The sequence below is a fragment of the Chaetodon trifascialis genome, chromosome 4 (genome assembly GCF_039877785.1).
Source record: "Chaetodon trifascialis isolate fChaTrf1 chromosome 4, fChaTrf1.hap1, whole genome shotgun sequence".
Classification (NCBI taxonomy): domain Eukaryota; kingdom Metazoa; phylum Chordata; class Actinopteri; order Chaetodontiformes; family Chaetodontidae; genus Chaetodon; species Chaetodon trifascialis.
In genome coordinates this window covers 5,493,934-5,514,218 of record NC_092059.1, presented here as the reverse complement: position 1 = coordinate 5,514,218, position 20,285 = coordinate 5,493,934, and the positions used below count along the sequence as shown (strand labels likewise).

General features: G+C 45.9%; 1 protein-coding gene across 1 annotated transcript; it reads right to left on the bottom strand.

The window, feature by feature from the left end:
* Positions 1–370: 370 nt before the first annotated feature.
* pdgfra (platelet-derived growth factor receptor, alpha polypeptide) lies at positions 371–19,232 on the bottom strand. Its single transcript, XM_070961247.1, has 29 exons — positions 19,062–19,232; positions 16,632–16,707; positions 16,254–16,544; positions 15,612–15,872; positions 14,992–15,131; positions 13,954–14,116; positions 13,347–13,539; positions 12,294–12,409; positions 11,833–12,129; positions 11,478–11,744; positions 11,242–11,372; positions 10,986–11,154; positions 10,361–10,550; positions 10,083–10,198; positions 9,807–9,933; positions 9,495–9,691; positions 8,504–8,598; positions 7,891–8,023; positions 7,469–7,573; positions 6,494–6,604; positions 5,956–6,112; positions 5,099–5,259; positions 4,673–4,788; positions 4,011–4,133; positions 3,801–3,912; positions 3,617–3,716; positions 3,300–3,405; positions 2,317–2,552; positions 371–2,224 (listed from the first exon to the last, which is right to left on the bottom strand). The coding sequence occupies exons 2-29, from the start codon at positions 16,687–16,689 to the stop codon at positions 2,077–2,079; spliced, it is 4,419 nt and encodes a 1,472-aa protein (XP_070817348.1). The 5' UTR covers positions 16,690–16,707; positions 19,062–19,232; the 3' UTR covers positions 371–2,076.
* Between the last annotated feature and the right edge of the window lie 1,053 nt (positions 19,233–20,285).

Here is a 20,285-nt window from a genome sequence, read left to right as displayed (position 1 = left end):
ACTGGGATTTTAATGCAGGACTTTTACGTGAAATTAACAAATTATCTGGATGTTTCTTCCACTTCTGGTTGTTTGCGTTTTTAGTACAAGATACAGAAGGCACATCTTTTTCCAATCGTATTTACTAAAATGCCAAATATCTAAGAGGAGTACCATTCATTCATGTTTTATGTTCTCATTGTTCTTTTCCAGGAATGCTGAATCTTCTGTTGCATCTAATATCCTTGAGGGCAAAAAATGTACAATAGAATTTTTTATCTCTCTATTTCCCCTCGTTCCCCTCATTACTAATGCTGTTTCCGTGCAGTTGTGTAATACTTGAAAATGATAGGGAGCAACAAGTCTTTTTTTTTTTTTTTTTTTTTTTTTTACATTATAATCATTTATTGAAATATAAATCATCTGAATGTACATCATGTAACATAATGAGACATAGTATTAAACCATCATATTGGGAGTGATAAGCTATAATTACACATAATTGTACCGTTAACAACACATCACTCACCTGCGGCACAAACGTTCACATCCACACTGCTGTAAGACAAAGCAAGACTCTTCTTTCTTTTGTTATCTTTTTTTTTTTTTTTTTTAGCTCAGCCTGGCTAACATCCAAAACAAAATGGAAAAAAAAAGAAAGTGCAACAGCTTGATTGCAGATTATATCACAGTTAACAGAGAGAGGCAGAGGCAGTGGCACAGCTGGATTACAAAGAGGTTTACACATAACTGATGTATAACATCAGATCAGCATGAATCGCGAGTCCATCTGGTGTCTTAGTGTGACTAGAACCTGCTAACAGACTTCAGGACAGTAGATAAAATACGAGACGGGAGGACACGACCTGCTTGTAAAGCACTGCAATTGGATATAATTCTTTTATCTTTCGACATGCTGCCACGTTCACGGACAGGATGAACTGGGTTTCTCTGAGGTCACTTTTATTTCCGAGTTAAATTTATTAGCATCCATCTGTGAATATTCCTCATGAAACCTTCTGATCCACAAATACTGTCACAGATAAGAAGCTGTCCACTATGATGGCAAATGTTTTCACGTTATTCCTACTGAGGAAAATGGATTCATCAAAAGCACTGGCTTCGCTGGGAGCTAATGAGGGTGCAGAAGCTTAATATGTGCTGACATAAAATACTGATATCCCAATAACTCTCTCTTATAAACAACTCTGGAGCTATTTACAATACAATCACACTTCGTTTTTCAAAGCCCACATGACAGATATGACTGAAGTCTTCATCGGGGAGGACATCTGAGAACATTTTGTTGTATTAGGACAAAAGGTGAAACACTGCAACGATGCATGCAACTCAAAAAGCTCTATTCTCATAACCATTCAGACAGCTATGGTCAATATCTACTCGGTATTCACAAATAATACACGTTTACATAGCGACGACGTAAAAAAATAAATTTGAATTACTGCATGTATTTAGCCATTGAAAACATTAAATGGTCATATACAAAGAAAATGCACATTGTCCAGATTTTGTGCTTTTTTTAATCCGAGTAATGCTACTGATTGTGCCAGCATCAGGTGCTTGTCTTGCATCAGGTGATTGTGAAGTGAGTTTACCTGCCAATGCTGTTGCTAGTATTGGACTCCATTAGTTTAGTGCATCTGTAGTGGTTAAATATACATCATATGAATGATATCCTGCGGTGTTCGTGTAGAGTTGCTGATCAACATGTTGAGTTCGTCCCTTGTTGCTTATATTGCTGTTAAAAAATGCCCGATAGAATAAAGCTCTGCGAATTTAAAAGACAATCTTTTGATCTGTTTTCGGTCCGACGCGCAGGCTCGGTGGTTCTTTGAGTCCTTGACGTTCATCAACTCCAGCCCAACAGGGGGCAGTGTCCAGGGAGAAGTGTCCATACTGTCACCACAGACTCATCCAGAAGTGGTTTTGTTCTGTCCTCTGAAGTCAAGGAGGAGGATTGGAGGGGCTAGAGGGTAGACAGTAGAGTCTTTGGTTGATTTACAAGTCTTTCTCTAGTTTCCTGTGTCCTTACACCCCTTTTCTTCGCTGCGTCTGCTCCACAGGGCTGGGTAGTTGTCACAGGAAACTGTCCTCCACCAGGTCACTACAGTCCAGACACATCTCGTCCAGCAGCGTGATGTCCTCCAGAGTCTCACCCTCGCGCTTGGCAAAAGTGGAGCTGCTGGAGCCCGTCTCAATGGCACTCTCCTCTGACGTCTGAGAGCTGCAGGGAACAGGAATGACACAGGTTAGTGCCACCTGCTGTGTGATATTGACAGTTTCGAGTAGCAGAAGTAAATGTTTGCTTCCACTCACCTGTGTCTGTTCCTCTTTCCATATTCATCGTCAGATATGGGGTCCAGGTCGGGGAGGGGGATGATGTAGCCGCTGTCGGAGCTCAGCCGCTGCTCGTCGAAGCCGCTTTCCCTGTCCTTCAGCTTGCCCTGGTTCTTGTAGGTGATGCCGATGTAGGCGTCGTCGTTCTCCATGCACACCCGAGTCACAGCAGGGTGGTCGCTCTTCAGGAACTCATGGTTCACCCTCTCATAATGCTGCACACGATAGACAGATGCGTTAGAATTCAATGAAACAAAGGAGAAACAACATGTATTTGCTGCACAGGAGTCATGAGGATAGAAGACAGTGAACGAGAGTGAGCACAGAATTAACAGCGCTCTGCAAAGCCACAAGAGAACTGTTGTACGAGCGTGATCACTAGCTGCGCTGCCAGCTGGATGGTGTGATCCAAACTGAAAATCACACAAGCCCGAGGTGATAAAACAAGACTCGGTTCCTCCTCTGCCTCCAGCCTTTAAAACTCTGTGAAGGAGGCAGAGGTGAAGCTGTTTTGATGTGCCATGTGCGGTGGGGAGTTTCATGGGGTAATTAAGGTTGGGTGGTGAAGGCGAGAACTGGGGCTGCGTCATTACCCAGACTGAGGCCAGCCGCTCTGACACCCAGCTGCTGCTTTTGCACTCTAATCACTCGTAGGTTTCTGTTTTACAGAAACGCAGAGAGCCCGCAGAAACACTCCTAATGCACTCCCAGAGGAAGTGGAAGGGATTTTAAATGAACAGCCTGCTACTTTAAGACTGCATTAAAATTATTTTCAACTTGTACTTTGCTTGGGGAAAAAAGCGGCAGTTGAAGCACGATGACGACGACGTCTGAAAAACAAAGAGAGGAACAGAATGTGCAGGTCCAGCCACGGGGTCAAGAACGAGAGGTGGTTAAATTAGAAAGCAGGTGTTAAGAATCCAAAGAGGTCTGAGGCGATGAGAGATCACAAGGAGGCTCACCCTCTTGTAGCTGGAGGGCAGCAATGAAGCTACGGTGTCACTCAGGCCCAGGAAAGAAGGCCTCTTCTCCGGCTCGCTGTTCCAGCACTTCATCATCATCTCATACCTGAAAAAGCAAAAACAGGCTTTGTTACCATAGAGAACTGTACGACCTGTCCTGCACCTTGCAATTTTGCCATGACTCATTGTATATCACAGTCCAGGAACAAACTGCCCTGAGTTCACAGCCCTGCACATCCCTCATCTGACAGGATGTTAGGGCAGCTTCCTGTCATGCACAGCAACAGCACAGTCGTCATGCCAGTGATCTCACGTACACGTCATGAGGCGCATGCTCCGGTTTGGACATCCTGTATCCGCTCTTGATCTTGTTGTAGAAGCTCGAGTCCACGACCATGCCTGGGTAAGGGGTGCCACCTTCAGATCGAAACAGATTCTCATGAGTTGATCAGTGAACTGCGGTCTGTTTCGTTGCTCTAATACATGTTCGCATGATCTTACCTAAGGAGAATATCTCCCACAGCAGGATGCCGTAGGACCAAACATCGCTCAGGGTGGTGTACAGGTTGTCGAAAATACTCTCTGGCGCCATCCATTTCACTGGCAGAAATGTCTGTGCAGAGAGGAAACGTTCAATCTAACCATTCTGGAGAAGGATAATAAGCTATGTTTTAGGCATTAAGTGACAATCACGTATGAACGGAGACTTACGCTCCCCTTGGAGACGTAGTTGTTGTCATGCATGATGTCCCGGGCCAGTCCAAAGTCACAGATCTTCACTATCTTGCCCTGAGAGAGGAGGACATTCCTGGCGGCGAGGTCCCGATGCACACACTGCAGAAAGAGATTAGCAGCTCATTGTATCATACGCACTTGTTTTTCCCAGTTCCATCCATCCCAAACCAACACATTTGGCTCCTGCAGACACTGACTGCATCTATTTCTGTGTGTATTCCATTTTTAATGCTTTTTCATATTGCTTTATAAAGCATGATCTTTGTGTAAACATGCCAGTTGGAGGCATGGCTGTGACCACTGGATATTTAGGGATAATAACTATGAAGCTGAATGAATAGCCTCTGGCTGCAGCGTGTCCCTGCCGGGTAATTCTAGGCCTGGCTGTGCTGCTGCTATATTCAGCCCCTGGCCTGTCTCCTGAGTGGGCTCTGCAGCCTTCACGGGACTGCTTATCACACAACTGCTGATTTCCTCAGTCCCCTTTGGCCAGCACAGCTGTCATCATATAGAACGCAGTGTAAAATGCACAACCAGTGGGAAGCGGGGGAATGCAAAAGCTGCTATAACTCCAGCGGCACAAATATATAGATCTGTGGACAAAATGATCAAAATTTTCAGTTATGGACTGAACTTACGTTTTTGGAGGCCAGGAACTCCATGCCTTTGGCCACCTGGTAGGTAAAACTGAGCAGATCGGTGGTGGTGAGGCCCTCGTTCATGTTGTCTGACAGGAGATCGTCCATCTCGCCCTCTGGTTTAGACAACACACGCAGAAAACACCATGAGGCGGTGCACTAGTATATGTTCATCATGTATTGTAAATATAGTGCTGGCTGCTCAAACCTGGCTTTTACTAATGGCAGGGAGAAACCTGGCATTATTATGCGTGTGCTACAATTATCCTCTCCATGTAATTACAGGGCTGTACCAGGCCTAAATTCTGACAAGGGTGGACCCCTCAACCAACACTGACTCAAACATAGCACTGAAGCCAAGCGAGTACACACCAATAGCTGAGAGGAGAGAGTGAAAAGGAGGACAGAGAGGAGAAACGTGCATACCACTTGATCCTTTCTGAGAGGGTGGGTGGTCATAGTTAGACCCCTGGATGTCTGAGTACTTAGAGGCATTGCTCATCTCCAGCATGGGCACATACTGAGTGTTGTCAGCCTGCTTCATATCCATGTAGTCTCCTTTGCTCTCGAAGGACAGGATCACATAACTGTGTACAGAGACAGGAGAGACACAAAGAGGGAATGCTGAGGACAGGTTGTGGGAATCCTGAGCCATACAAAGACGTATGGTGATAATACATTATGTTATACAGCTTATTCAGTCCCCCACTGCGTGTCCTTGAAGCCTCTCGCTCCCTCTGGCTGGGGTTAGAGGAAGATGTGGTCGAGCCTAACATGGTAGCCAGGATTAAATCATGTTATGGTCAGTTCGAGGTGTGGTCACTGTGAGTCATGCATCAACGCAGACAAGCCTCGGAGGGAGGGGGAGGGCTGCTGTTTCACCACAAACGTCTGGGCGGGCAGAATTAACAGGTACCTCCAAGACAATGAAATTAGGCTGAAAGCTGAGACCACTTCAGGCTGCGATTCGATTAGGTGAAGACGCCAGACAACCTCCTCAACCATGGAGAAAATGGCGATAGAGTTACCGATTAGGGGTGGGAGAGAATGTGAGTGGGACAATTGCGAAAATTGCTGTGACAATGACTGTGATGCTTGGGAGTGGCAACGGGGAAGTGAAATGATGTAAAAGGCATATTTGAATATCTGCTCCCTCCTTTTCTTTAACATTTCCCAAATACAACAATAAGTGCGAATTATAAGCACAATTCAGGATAAAAGGATCAAAATAGAGCATTTGAAATGTAGATGCATGGATGCAAGCTTAGAAACATATGTGGTACCTCCTGCTGCTCTCGTCTGCAGGGTTGATTCCAAAGATGTCCAGCTCTTTTTTATTATTTTTCTCAGGGTTCAGGCTGAGGAAGTTCTCCCTGTTCTTGTGCAGGTAGTTGACCAGGTCCCCGTAGAAGCAGTACTCAGTGATAATGTAGATAGGGCCTGAGAACAACACAGCAGATAAAGTTATGCATCGGCGTCAGTCTGCAGGCTAATCTTATCAGAGGCTCGTAAAGGCTAAAAGCACAGTCAAGAGGGCAAGCCTTCGCGTTCCCATAAAAAGCCTGTTAAAATACCACACCCACCAAGAGCTGAGGCAGGGCTGTCAATCTTTTTTGCCTGTTGGTGCTGTAACTGTGCACAAAGGCCAATGAGCGTGTGCATGTACGAATTTGGCAGCATGAACGCAGCCATTATTGCGGGTGTCTTTGTAAAGTGGGAGAGGCAACAATGGTTAAACTAAACTGTCATTATGCAGCATGCTGTTGCATGCATATGAACATGCAAGTCTTTATATCTTGACATTGCGCCTGTAGCGCTCACCTGACTTGGTGCACGCTCCCAGGAGGTTTACAATGTTGAGATGTGGTCCAAGATGAGTCATGATCTTCAGCTCAGACATCAGGGCCTGCTTCTCACTGGAGCGTGCCGTGGCTGAAAGAGGGTACAGCAGCCCTGACTATCACACATAATCAAACAAACAAGCCATCCAACCATGCATTCAGCCATCCACACCTCTTTCATCTCAGTTCAATTATCCGTCGCTGTGTCTTGGTCTGAACCAGCATCTTTATTGTTTTGTAGATTCTTTAGTATCTTCCTTTGCATCAATTTTTCCACTTCTCTAGCATTTCCTCTGAAGCACCAAGTTCAGCACCAGGTGAATGAAATCAGCTGTCAGGAGAGGTGCTGCTATACTTAGATAATTTTTTCACAAATATTTCAGCATCAAATAGATTTTTGCCATTGATTAAATTGAATTAGCAATAAATACGCAATTCCTGTTTGCAATGTTCTCATGGATGTACAGAAAACTCTCACTGGATTACACTGAAACTGAAGCAAACCTAAAAATGTGATGATTCTCAGGCAAGTTCTGCAGTATTTTTTCCCCTATGATGTCTGAGATAATGGCATCGGGACGTGCGAGTCACACTGAACCTAAAGAGTCCTGAGCATCATGTCTATGTGCTCAGGCTGACTGAGTGTGTTACGACTCTGAGGATGAGTGCGATTTTGGGGCGCTGATGTCTCTGCAGCTCCAACTGCTGGCCATGTTTATAAGCAGGCCCAATCAGAAGACCAATCTACAATAATTTAATGATAAGCTTTCTGCTGCTTTCAGCACACTGACATTGACCTGCACCTTTCACCTCACAGAATCTTTGCCTCATGTCTCCCCTTCAAGCTAACACGAGCTATGAGCTTCACTGATGTAAAGAAACATATCAAATTACTGCTAGCAACATGGATTTAATGTCTAGTAATTTTAACCCAACTGTAATCTGTTAAACTCACGTTTCAGCATCTTCACTGCCACCTTCATGACAGGTTGGGAGCGGCTGAGTCCATAGGCGGTGCCCTCCACCACCTTCCCAAAGGCTCCAGAGCCCAGAATACGACCTGAGAGGAAATGACATCGGATCAACAAAGAAAAACAAAAGAACCTGCACAAACGCAGGCATACAAACACACCGATGCACTTTGGATGCCTCTGCTTTCTCATCTGTGACTCTTTCAACGGCTCAGTGTCCCCTTGATCACTGAGTCAAACCAAACCCCAGCCAGCAAACCCATACTGCCCAAGCCAGATTAGCTCATAACAGCCTCACTTCAAAGGGACAGCGAGACATCCTGGCTGGAACATCCCTGCAGGGAGGCTGCAGAGCCGCTGGCACAAGACTGCAGCTTCAGCACGGTGGAAATGACGGTCAACTCACCGAGCACAAGCCTGTCCCGGGGGAACTCCCATCTGGAGTCGTAGGGAAGCTGCATGGGATCCACATAGATGTACTCGTGGCCGTCCGGGCTCACAGACTCTATGACCCTCCAGCGGATCTCATACCGTGGTTTCTGGAAGACACATATGAGAGCTTATCAATTATTTTTGTCAAGTCAAGCCTGAGGATTGCTGGACTTGCTAGCCTCACTACCCTCTCATAATTGGCTTTTAGGGCAGTTTTAAGTAGTTTTTGTCAGCAATTTAAAACAAAGTTCGCCCACAAATTTTGTTTCTTTTATTAGCTCAGTTGGCTTTTGCTTTGGTTAGGAGTGTTGTTATTTGATGGATAATAAGCAGCCTTTTACCAGTCAGAAAATCAAACAAAGCACAGTCCACAGTTAAAATTCAAAATACATCACAGTAATAAACCACTAACATCATAAATTTTAAGACTGCAGTCTTAATCTGTTAACAGAAATTGGGAAAATGTCAGCTTGATTTTGCTAATTCACTCCAAAAATAAGTATCCCAATACATAAAGAAGTGAGAAAGTAGAAGAATAGATGAGAGAGAAAATGTAAGAATGAATGCAGAATGATGGCAGCCAATACCTGTTTCCAGATAACAACCAAGACAATGAGTGAGATGATGACAATGACCAGGAGCACCAGCACAGCAGCAGCTACCGTCAGCTCAGGGTGAGGGCCTGTTCGGGGGGAGAGCCAGCGGTCACGCATGTTAGATGGAGAGAGCACTGATCACATGTGTCAACATGCGTCTGTTTTAATGACAAATGAAATGTTTGCCGTGAAATACATTCGACAATGATTCCAAAAAAGCTGGGACGCTGTGTAAAATATAAATAAAACAGAACGTGTTGCTCGTCCAAAAACACCTGTTTGGAACCTTCCACAGGTAACGATAGCGTCATGATTGAATATGAAAGGGGCGTCCTGGAAAGGTTCAGTCACATAAAGCTGTTGATGTTGAATACAGTTTGTTTGTAAATGGCTGCATTCTGTTTTTATTTACGCTGTATGTGTCCCAGCTCTTTTGGAATCAGGGTTGGACGTGTTGCATAAGAAATGTCGTCTGTCAGACCGAGGAGAAAATTAAATCAGCAGGGTGTCCACATTACTAAGACCAAAAGGTATGCTGGGAGGGTGACAAGGAAGTGGGGGGTGGGGGAGGGGTCCAGGCACTGGTGTAAGGGGAGTGAGTGTGAGGGGGGTTGAGGTTGGGGGTGTGTGGCTCATCTGGAAGGAGCAAATGGCCTGAATTAGCTGTCAGAATAAAAGCCCCTTCCTCATGGCCCCTTATCAGCTGTCTGACCACAAACTCATCATCTGACAGCTGCTGTAACACTGACAGCACTCTGCCAGAGCTGAACACACTCACTCACACTCACTCACACACACTGTCACACTCTGAGTGTCAGACGTGGAAGGAGCTTCAGAGGAAACAGTGGAAACAACAACATCGCATGTCAATTCAAAAGCTGGGTAAAGAGGAAAGTTACTGCACGGGAAACAAACATGGATGAGGGGTGTGTGCGTGCGTGTGTGTGCGTGTGTGTGTGTGCGTGTGTGTGTGTGTTCTTACCACTGGACACCAGTTTGACCTCCCTGCTGACGGCGGCCATTTCATTCCTGGCCAGGCAACGCACTGCCAGCGTGTTTTCCAGATGTCCGAACATGACCTGGGTCTCCAGGTTGTTGTCCTCGTCGAAGTGCGAGTCCATCGTGACCGCCGTGGAGTTGGCGGGGAGGGGCACCCAGGAAGACGAGTCATTGGCACAACTTAACGGCAACAGAGAGATATATAATCAATTTAAATGTGCAGTGACGGCATGTATGTAGAGCGACAAGTTGGCTGTTGGCATCAGCATGTTGGGCTAAAGAAGACTGAGCTTACTGTTTGATGTTCTTGCAGATGAACCACTCCACCACAGGAGTAGGCTGCCCTCTAGTAATGCACACCACAGACTGGCCTGTGGCCGAGCCATGGTGGATGTCCATCAGGTCCACAATGACTGCAGGCACTGTAACGTAGTCCGGCCAGAAGGGGGTAAGCATAGCAAAGTGTGAGTATGTGAGAACAGGACAGACTGTAACTGGGCCTAAAAGGTTGTGAGAGCAGTATTCCAGGAAATAAAGGTGATGAAAGGTTCGAGGCATTCCTCTCTCTGACCTTTGACCTCCAGCATCAAGCTGGCGCTGCGAATTTGGTCTCCATTCTCCACTTGCATGGTGTAGTTCCCACTGTCCTCCTCCTTGGCTCGGATGAGGGTAAGAACACTCATGTAGCTACACAGGGCGACCAAACAAGAAACTGTAAGAACCACACCATCGTAGATGTTCCCAATCACACTAAAACCTAATGACAGGCCCGGCAAACGTGTGGGAATGTTAACTTTGAGCTTGTCATTAGCCCTGCGCTTATTAGCCGACCTTGTGTGGGAGCCTCACCTGGTCTCGCTGAGCTGCCGGAGGCTGGTGGAGATCTCCGCCGTCACATCGCTGAGTGGGACGCCGTCTTTGAACCAAGTGACACGAGCACTGGGGAAGGAGCTAATTTCAGCCCTGAACTCCCGGACTTCATCCAGGTCCGCTGATTCATATTCCCCAAACTCCGGCCAGATGGACATAAACTCACTTGCTGTTAGGAAAGAGGACAGGCGGACAGTCAGCAATCATTCGTCACCTCAGGAAAGAGAGGAAGTTATGAAATAATGCAGTAAGTCGGTGGTTCTCATACTGGGTGGAGGGCATCGAGCCAGTGTGGGGTGGGGAGTGTGGATGACCATGGAAAATCATGGAGTGAATGAAGAGGGAAAAAACAGACAGGCAAACACATCTATGCACTTTGGACAGATGGATCGTTGGACAGATGGATGGATGGATCAGTTAGTGGATGCTATCCTGCTGACTTTTATGTCACTAAAATAAAACTTGAATCCGTATCTATCGGTTGTTTCCGGTCATTGTTAATGATTGATAAAAACTGAGGAGTGTGGGGTGTGAACTTTTTTCAGCTGCTGATGCCAGAAAAAGTTTGAGAACCACAGCAGTGCGTAAACATAAGCTTTCTTACCAAAAACGTGAACCGCTAGCTGCTTTGTCTGGCTCTCATTACTGATAATATCAGTGATGGAGCAAGAGTAGATGCCGCTGTCCTTGGTTGAGGCCTGCGCGATCGTCAGGGTGTAAAGGATCTCCTGATCCCTCTTGTTCTCATGCACGGTTTTGACGGCACGATTACCCTGTCAAACAAAAAGGAACATCAGGAGCTTTGTTTCAAACCACCTCGCGGCCGGGCTTTTGTTCTTCAGGGTGACTTGTGCCCTCACCACTTTTCCAGGGTATTTCCAGTGGTCTTCCAGAATCTCCGATCCTCGAGCCAGACAGGTGACCGTGAGGGTGTCTCCCACCAGCAGAGCAGTCCGTTTGGCAGACAGCTCGACATGCAGTGCAGCGCCACCTGAGGGGCAACAGTTTGCGAGGTCAAAACGCCTGCAAGGTTGCAGATCCACCAAAGAAAACACAGGGTACACACATCTACTGAGACATGTTCACAAACACACACCTGTCCAGCCGTGGACGATGTATTCCCCGCTGTAGTGTTCCTCTCCGTTTATGAGGGCCTTGCAGATGTAGGTTCCGGCAGTGAATACTCCCAAAGCGCCCCTCTTGCTGTCATAAACACTAGGCACAGGCTGCTGGGTGTCAACGTTGACCAGGGTCACGTTAGCGCTGGGATCAGACACTCGACACTGGATCTCCATCTCCTCGTGGTCGGACAGGACGTGGTTGCCAAAAGGCACCGGCGATGGCACGAAGGGAACATCAGGATCTGGGTTGGAGTGACATAAAGTTTCTCAGACCAGATAATAAAGTCAAAAAATAAAAACACACAAGCTCAAGGTTGCGTACACCCATACCTGGCACATAGATGTAGATGCTGCTGTCCTCTGTGTCCTCAGTGGTATTTCTACTATAGAAGCACGTGTAGTAGCCGGTATGCATTGCAGTGGCGTTGTCCACAGTGATGGTGGTGACAAACAGGCCGCTGTTGTCCTCCTGCGTTTTCTCGGGCACATCGAGTGGCGTCTCCCAGCCTAGTTTTGCTTCTCCCCGACAGGTCAGGGTGAAAGCAGCGTGGAGGGGCACCACCATCTCCTCCACCTGCGGCAGCAGCACGGGAGCTGAGGATGGTGGGAACAGCACCGTGGTCGGAGCTGAAAGAAAGACATGTACAGTGCTCAGTCATAGATCAGAAATCCTCTATCTATCTATCTATCTATCTATCTATCTATCTATCTATCTATCTATCTATCTATCTATCTATCTATCTATCTATCTATCTATCTATCTATCTATCTATCTATCGTCTGAATCTTACCTTTCACTTTGATGGTAAAGGAGAACTGAGCGGTGCGAGAGCCGCTGACGGCTGTGATGGTATAATTCCCGTTGTCTTTCACTAGCGGCTGCCGTAGCGTCAGAATGCTTTGATACCTGTGAGGAACAGCAAATAAAAGCACAAACTTTTGTTATTTAAACAATAGTTTGGATATATGTTTTCTCGCTAGGAGTTCGTAAGTGAGGGGATCGGTGCCACTATCTCACCTGTACAGCAAACATGAAGCTGGCAAGTGGTTAGCTTAGCTTAGCATAAAGACTGGAAACACAGTGGGTTCAGCCAGGCTCTGCAAAGCTCACTAATTCATGTATATGGTTGGAAAGTTTTAAAATGACATGTTGTGGTTCTGCATGGCAGCACATGCCAGACAGTTCCTACAGTAATGTTCCAGCATGTAAACAACTGCCTGTAAAATGGCAAACTGGCATTTTAACGCTGTGTTTCTTTGTCCAGATTCATCAAACGAGATGTAGCAGATTCGTTACCTTTGGACAGAGCCAGGCTAGCTGTTCGGCCCTGCCTCCAGTCTTTAAGCTAAGCTAAGCTAAGCTAAGCTAAGCTAAGCTAATCGTGAGCATGAGAGCTGTATCGATCTGGTCACATGACTCTGAGCAAGAATGCAATTATATGATTATATGATCATAAATGAGGAACTTTCTTCATTTTTCATTTTTAGTTCATTTTTTTTAATTTTCTCAGTCCCTTTATGAGGTGTTTATTGAGCTGTATCAAATGTTAACTGTATTCAGATATAAAGGTTAGTACTTTTTATATTGTTCTTATTGTTGTTGTTAGTAGTTTTATTCTTGTTGATTCATTGTTTTTTTTGGGGGGGGGGTTGTCTTTTTGAGGTTATTTTTATGGTGTTCCCTTTGGCCTCGGATGTTTCAATACTTGATTCTTTTACATTATGATGTACTTGTTCACTTGTGTGGACCCCTGGAGGACTAGTTGCTACCTTGGCAGTGACTAATGTGGATCCAGATGAATAAATCTACTAATCTTTTAACAAATCAGAATCTTTATTCTTACCGATTCCCTCCAAGGGAGCTAGTTTTAGTGAGGACGTAGTAGCTGCCCGGTATGGCTTTGCCGTCTTTCAGCCACATCACTTTGGGGGCCGGGTAGGCGTCAATGAGGATGGTAAACTCTGTCTCCTCTAAGAGGCTGACGAACTCTGTAGCTAGAATCCCACTGTGGTCCAGCGCCACGAAGGAATTCTCCTCTGAAGGACAAACAGAGAAGGAGGAAAGAATAAGCAGGTGGTCGTGGATGAAAATGGCTGAAGTTCCAGTGGGTAAAAAACAGAGGGACGGCGGAGCGAGGCGAGGACTGAGATTGAGGGCTGAGGTGAAGTGAAGGCCTGACGCACATCTGCTGAAGCCATCCCATAAAACACAGCAGCTGATGTTGAAAGCAGAGGTGAAGCTTTACAGTCGGATGGTAGACAATGACTTCCACACACCGCTCAAAGCACCTTGTGCACATATGTGAAACCATGAAAGTTTCACCTGAATGATGATGAGCGTATTATTTGCATTAAGTGGATATAACTCAGTGGTGCAAGCACTTATCCACATTATTACAGTTCTGCTGAAAATTCATTAAAAAGGTATCCAGAATAGTGATAAAGACTTACCGAAGATGGTGACAGCCACGCTGCTGACACGGACCTCTCCGCTGATTTCGTGGGTGATGGAGCACTCGTAGGTGCCGCTGTCCTGTGAGGTGGCTTGTGGGATACTGAGGGTGTAGATGACCCGGTCAGGAAACGTCTGCTTAATCTGAACTGCATCCACAGCCTATAGGAGCAGGAGAACAATATGGATTTGAGCTCCTACTCACCGGAATATTGAAAAAAATACAAATGTTGGAAATAAGATATTTGAATTTTTTAACTCTCAGTGTTTTTCCATTTTACAGGTACGATGTACAAGAGTCGCTCTGTCGTGCTGCTAAAGGCTAATGGTTAAAACACTTGCTAGGCCACAGGAGATAAATCAGGATCACAGAGCCTTTAAAAAGCCTGTAATTGCAACTGAGACCAAAACCAGGAGTCAAGACTGCCGCGTTCCTACCCTCACCATCTCTGGAAAACGGCTTAAAGGAATCCCATGCAGAAAAGGAGACCACGTGGTGTATAGATTAAGTCTCAGAAAATAAATATCAACAAACATAAATTGCACATGAAACTCCACAGGACCCTTGCAGCGAGCACTTCAAAAGCTTTAAATTTTTTGTTGGCTGTCATGCACAGACAGCATCTGTCCTACACGTCTCAAGGTCAACGGGGTCAAAGAATTTACTCCTTTTGAACTGCCTGCTCCCCTCTAGCCATTTGTCCTGAGCTTTAACATTCCCCTCAGTCTAAGCATGGGTTTAACTGCAGCAGGAGCCGTTTGGCTGACGTCCTCATAATGAAGACACAACACTTGAATCGCTGCTTTCCTAACACATACTTTGCAACCACTAAGGGCCGTCCTCGGAGCTATATTCCACTTCCACCGCTGCTACGTTTAGGTCCAAAACCATTATTCCCTAATTTTAGGCTCAGTGCTGCTGGGTAGGAAATGACGTGGAAATATGACGAGGGATTGAAGGAAATAAGACAAGAAGGCTGAGAAGCTGACGCTGATTAAAGAGGCATTTAACAGAAAGGAAAAGGGTTGCATCTTGCCTGTTTTTTAGGATGGAGCCACTGCTGCTGGAAGCCCAGTCCAGCGGGGGCGACGCAGGTGACGTTAAGAGGCTGCCCCGCTCTCACCGTCTCCTCGCTGGCTTTTACCTCCACGTCGAAGTCCTCCATGTCTGCAGGGGCTAGAGGGACCACCAGAGAGCAGACATCAGCACTGTCGCTTCACAGGTCCCAAGGCAGTGACAGCTTGATTACCATGAGCTCATTTATCACCAAGCGGCGGCTCAGTAGGTCGTCATTACTCACTCGCGCGCACACACAGAGTGAAAACAGGCGTGTTAAGTCATCTCCCCCCTGTGATAATGACATAATGTCGTGGCTCTCATGCAGTGAGATCACCCTGCAGCCCTCTCATGGTAAACAGACTCAGGGAGTGTTTCCAGCTGTGCAGATTTTCAATCCTAATCCTATCACTTTAGTGCTTTTTTGAGATAATAACTTGACTCTTACTCATTCTAAGTTCATCCCATGAGGAGAAAACATATTGATCACATGATCCAGATAGATTCAGTGATCTTTCCAGACACCAAACCCACAGAGTTTAAGAACACTTAACACTAACTCTACATGAAATGGCCCTTTTTTCCTCTCCATGCACTCACCCTCAGCCTCCACAGTGTAAATGGCACTTCTGAATGTGTGGCCGTTCACACTGGTTTCACACTGGTACTGCCCCGACAAGAGGCTTCCAAAAAAGCCCATCTTGTTGTCGTAGTAGGCAGGCATCTCCTCTCCACTGGGGACGCTCCTCAGGATGACGTGAGAGTAGGGGTCCGACACACGGCAGGAGATGGGGACTCCAGTTGTGTCCATGGGGACAACCAGGTTATCGGGCATCTCAGGGACAAATGGAGCCCGGGCATCTGGGTGTGCAAGGAAAGAAATGAGGTCACGCTGTAGGATGGGATCTGGTTTGATTTAAAGCCGTTATTTCATAATATACATTTTAATTTTTACTGTACATTCCCTTAAAGCAAGACTGTTATTTCTACATTCAAAAGTTACACAAATTATTTCTCACACAAATAAAAAGTTGCTTAATTGAATACACTCTGCGTGTTTGCTGCTGCAGCCTTACTTGGTCTGATATGATCAGGCTATTGTGGCTAACGTCAGCTAACTTCAGATAATGCTGTGCAACTGATACGACTGAGTTAGTTTTGTGATTTTGTTCACTTGTCTCTCCTTAGATTTTCATACACAGCAGGTATTCGTGACTTGGCACCATGTGAGAAAACACTCACCTGGGACAAAGACATAAATTCCTGCCTCTCTGTCCTCTTCCAGCTCGCCCTCCAGTTCACTGTCCTGGTCTTCATAGGTGCACATGTAATACCCGGTGTTCTCCACAGTTGCGTTGTAAATGAAGAGCGTCGCTGTGTAGTATCCTGGGTAAACGAAGGTGTTTTTTGGAAGGGGTTCAGCCCAAATCACGTTTCTTTTACCGGTGCAGCTTATGTTGAATACAGAGTTGGGCTGCAGGATGAACTCTTCTTCATTGGACACAATGGTTGGTGGTGACAGTCCAGAAGCAACTGGAAGACAGTGTTGAAAATATAAGAAGAACTGTAGCAAATTTAGAAAAAAAACCATCACTATTATGCATAGCATTATATATTTACCTGAAACCAGCACCACCAAGATGCCCCCAAAGACGACATACACCTTTAATCCATCCATGATTATGGATGTTCTATCCTGCAAAGACAGAAAGGCCAGTTATTTAGTCAACAAGTGAAGCAAACACTGGATTTATTTGCCACTTTCTGATAAGATATGATACCACTGTCTCCACACATGATAACCTAACTATTTGATCGATAAATCAATAACTTATTGGCTTCTCAAGCCCAGCCTATGTGCAGTTTCACAGGCTCCTGTGTTTTGTTCTTGCAGTAACAAAGCCACAAAGACCTACGGAGGGGTCTGGCCAACTTAACAGCAATGCTTGTGGTCTCCCACATCAGTACAGTACTGAAAAAAGAAAGAATCTAAGAGTTATCACAAGGTTATGTCAGTTAAATTTCGTAAGATGAGAGTTGAAATGGCAAGAGTGTTGATTCCAGTGCGTAAAAAGAATCCACAGGGTGGAGAAGGTGGAGAGGACAGACAGGGCCGCTGCGCTGCGCTCCAAGCGAACATAAAGGCTGTCGGTAGAGGGCGACACAGTCCACATTTTGATGGCACAAACCCTCCCTGGATCTCATCATCTCCTCTTTGCCCACTCGCCTTTGTAAAGTTTTTCTTTTCCTCTGATTGGTGAAAATGTCCGCCTTTTCTTCCCTTTTTCAAAAAACTGGGATTTCCTGAAAGTGTTTCCTGAAAAATACAAATATTTGCCTTTTTCTCGTTTGATCCAGCCACAATTTTTAAAAGAAGCGTCTAAAAGGACGCCTAATTAAGACATTCCCAAGTTAAGTCAGGTCTCATCACAACTCATCACACAGTCTGTCAGGCTTAGTTTTGCCACGGAGCTCTCCAGCGGACATTCCCCAGTCTGTCTGTCTGTCTGCCTGCCTGCCTGATGTTGGATCAGGGGCCACACAGTCTGAGAGGCGCTCACTCAAGGAAAACGCTTCTAAACATTTTAATTGTCTAAAAACACCATCCCAATTATCTCCACTTCAGGAGCTATTTAACTTCAAACACTCTTTAATTTGACCTGTGACTACTTTTTTTCTGTTTGAATCATCCTTTTTATGTCTTCCATGGACACTGTCCCCAAACAACGAAGCTTTTGGCCCTTGCACAGATAGCTTCCTGTGGCTGTCCGCTCTGGCTCATCCGAAACGGGCTGAATTATCCATAAGCAACCAAGGTTAGTTTAACTCTATAATTAGTGGGCCCACTCCGCACAAAAGTACATATTCGCGTGGGAATCAGCTGACAAAATGTCTAATCCGTTTTGACGTGTTTGTGCACACGCCTCGACTCAAACAATTTCAATAAGAGATTTTATTTTTTCTTTTTTTGCCTCGGCTTGGCGGAGGTCCTCCAGCCGCTGCGCGTAAATCTAAGCGAGCCTGGAGTTGCAGTCAGGCTGCTCGCATGTCCTGCTCTTCTTTTATTCCCCCGCTGCCACCAAACGACTCAACAAATGTGGCAGATAGCAAACGCGTCGCTCTGCCGGGCTGGATGCATCTGAGCAGCAGCTGATAAGGCTCGTCTCAACTTTCTGCCCCCCACAGATGGTGATCAGTTCAAATCCGCGTCAAGAGAAAGGTTGATTTCCATGGAAAATGTTTTTCTAAAAGCGACATTAGTGCAAAAAAAGCATGAATGCACTTTTAAAAATATATAGATATATATCTTTTTTTTTGTCTAAATACATAAGCAGTATTCCTGTGCAAATCCCTTGGTGACACAGTGGGGTAGGTGGTTAATTAAGAATGCGTCGTGGCTCCAAAACACTCAGTTCTTCTTTCCCCCCTCTTTGAATCCCCTCAGCTGCCTCTCTGGAGCCTCACACGGACTCATTCCGGTGCCTCCAGTGCCGATTTTCCATTTTAATTCCTCACATTCCAAGACCAGACGAGAAAACAATGTGATGTACAATTTCCAATGTGTTTCCCATTTAGTGCCAGGCAGCATCCCACAATGGTGCCTTCAGTCTTCGAGGTGACACCTCCAGCTGCGAGGCCGAAACCGAGCGCCCTTTATCCAGCAGAGTCAGCGACATCTCCCTGCTCGGCGTCCAGCGGTGAGGCCATATGGTGCACAGGCAACAGATATCTAATGTAAAAAAAAAAAATTAAAAAAAAAAAAGTAGAATGCATCGCCTGATGCAGAAGTTGAGTACAACTTGCAAGGCAGCAGTGCATTCTTTTATAAATGAGGAAAACTTTTCAAGAAACTTTTCCAGACGATAATCGAATTGGCCTAATTGGATAAACTAATTAAGTCTGCAATTAAACTCCTTTTAGACGAGTAGAAAGTGATTTTATCTTATGTTCCTCGAGCTGTACTCGATAAAAAAACACCACAAACTTTTTTTTAGAGGACTCAAAAAATCGCTTCAATCATCTTTTGGACTCCAGCAACCTTTCAATTACCTTTCAGTAATCCCCTCTTTATATTCCTTTCGTGTAAGTATATCCACAGTGAATTGGTCGCTCCAAAAGGCGCAGTAAGGGTCCTTTGCAGCGGCTGTAATCCTCAGAGATCCTGCGCTGTGAGAGCATATGTGCGACCCTCTGTCCGCATCCGCGACCGTCCTCACAACTGCGCTCCAGCTAAGCGACCTGTAACTGATTCAATGTTACAGTCCACCCTCCTCCCCTCCGCCCCCCTCCGAAAAATCATCTGGCTCAAAGTAAATAACTCTCAGGAAATGACACCCCCCTCTCCTCCCTGCGAGCGCTGGACCCCTTTTCAAAGTAAGAGTCTTCTGTTTTAGGGGGGAATGCAGACGAATAACCCCGCCGAAGCGAGTGGAGGAATGGCATTTTCATGGGGTTTTATTTGGAGACGACAACTTTTGGAGGACAGAAGAGGGTCCGGTGCGTTTTTGAGTAACTTCTTCTGCGTCTGATGATGTCTGACTGTCTTCAGTGCGCACACATCTTTTTCTTTTGTGAGTTTAATCGTTATCTCTTATCAAATTTTGAGAATAATGCAACTGCGAAGCACAAGCTGGCACTTATTTCTGCCTTTTCTGCATGATGCATGGCAGCTCAGTGAACGCGCACAGTTCTGGGGCATCAGTCAGAAACTGGGAACGCTGGAGCGCGTAGCTCATAGAGGGCGCTCCAACACCGTCATATCACAAGCCGCATCTCTCTCTCTCTCTCTCTCTCTCTCTCTCTCTCTCTCTCTCTCTCTCACACACACACACACACACACACACACACACACACACACACACACACACACACACACACACGCGTGTATCCCTTAAATTATATGAAAAGAAATTAGACTATCGGGCTGCTTCTCCTTTTCTTCTTTTCTTCACCACAGAGCACTAATGGGACCCCTGTTTACTGGCGCACGTGCGTCAGCTGTTTACCGAGTCCAGAAGCACAGCCGTTATTTTGTTGTTACCCCCGGGGCTCCCCTGACGGCCAACAGAAGAATAATAGCCCCCCTATGAATCACCTATCTGTGGGCGCAGAAGAGGGGCATCAGACCGGTGTCTCCGCATGGAGCAGAGCCCCGGGGCCGACGATCAACCCCCACCCCCTTCCAGCTCCGCGCAGCCGCTTGGCGCAATTACTTCCACATGTTGGCGAAAAGAACAGTGTCCTTGTTCTCCAAACAAAGGATCTCAACTTCAT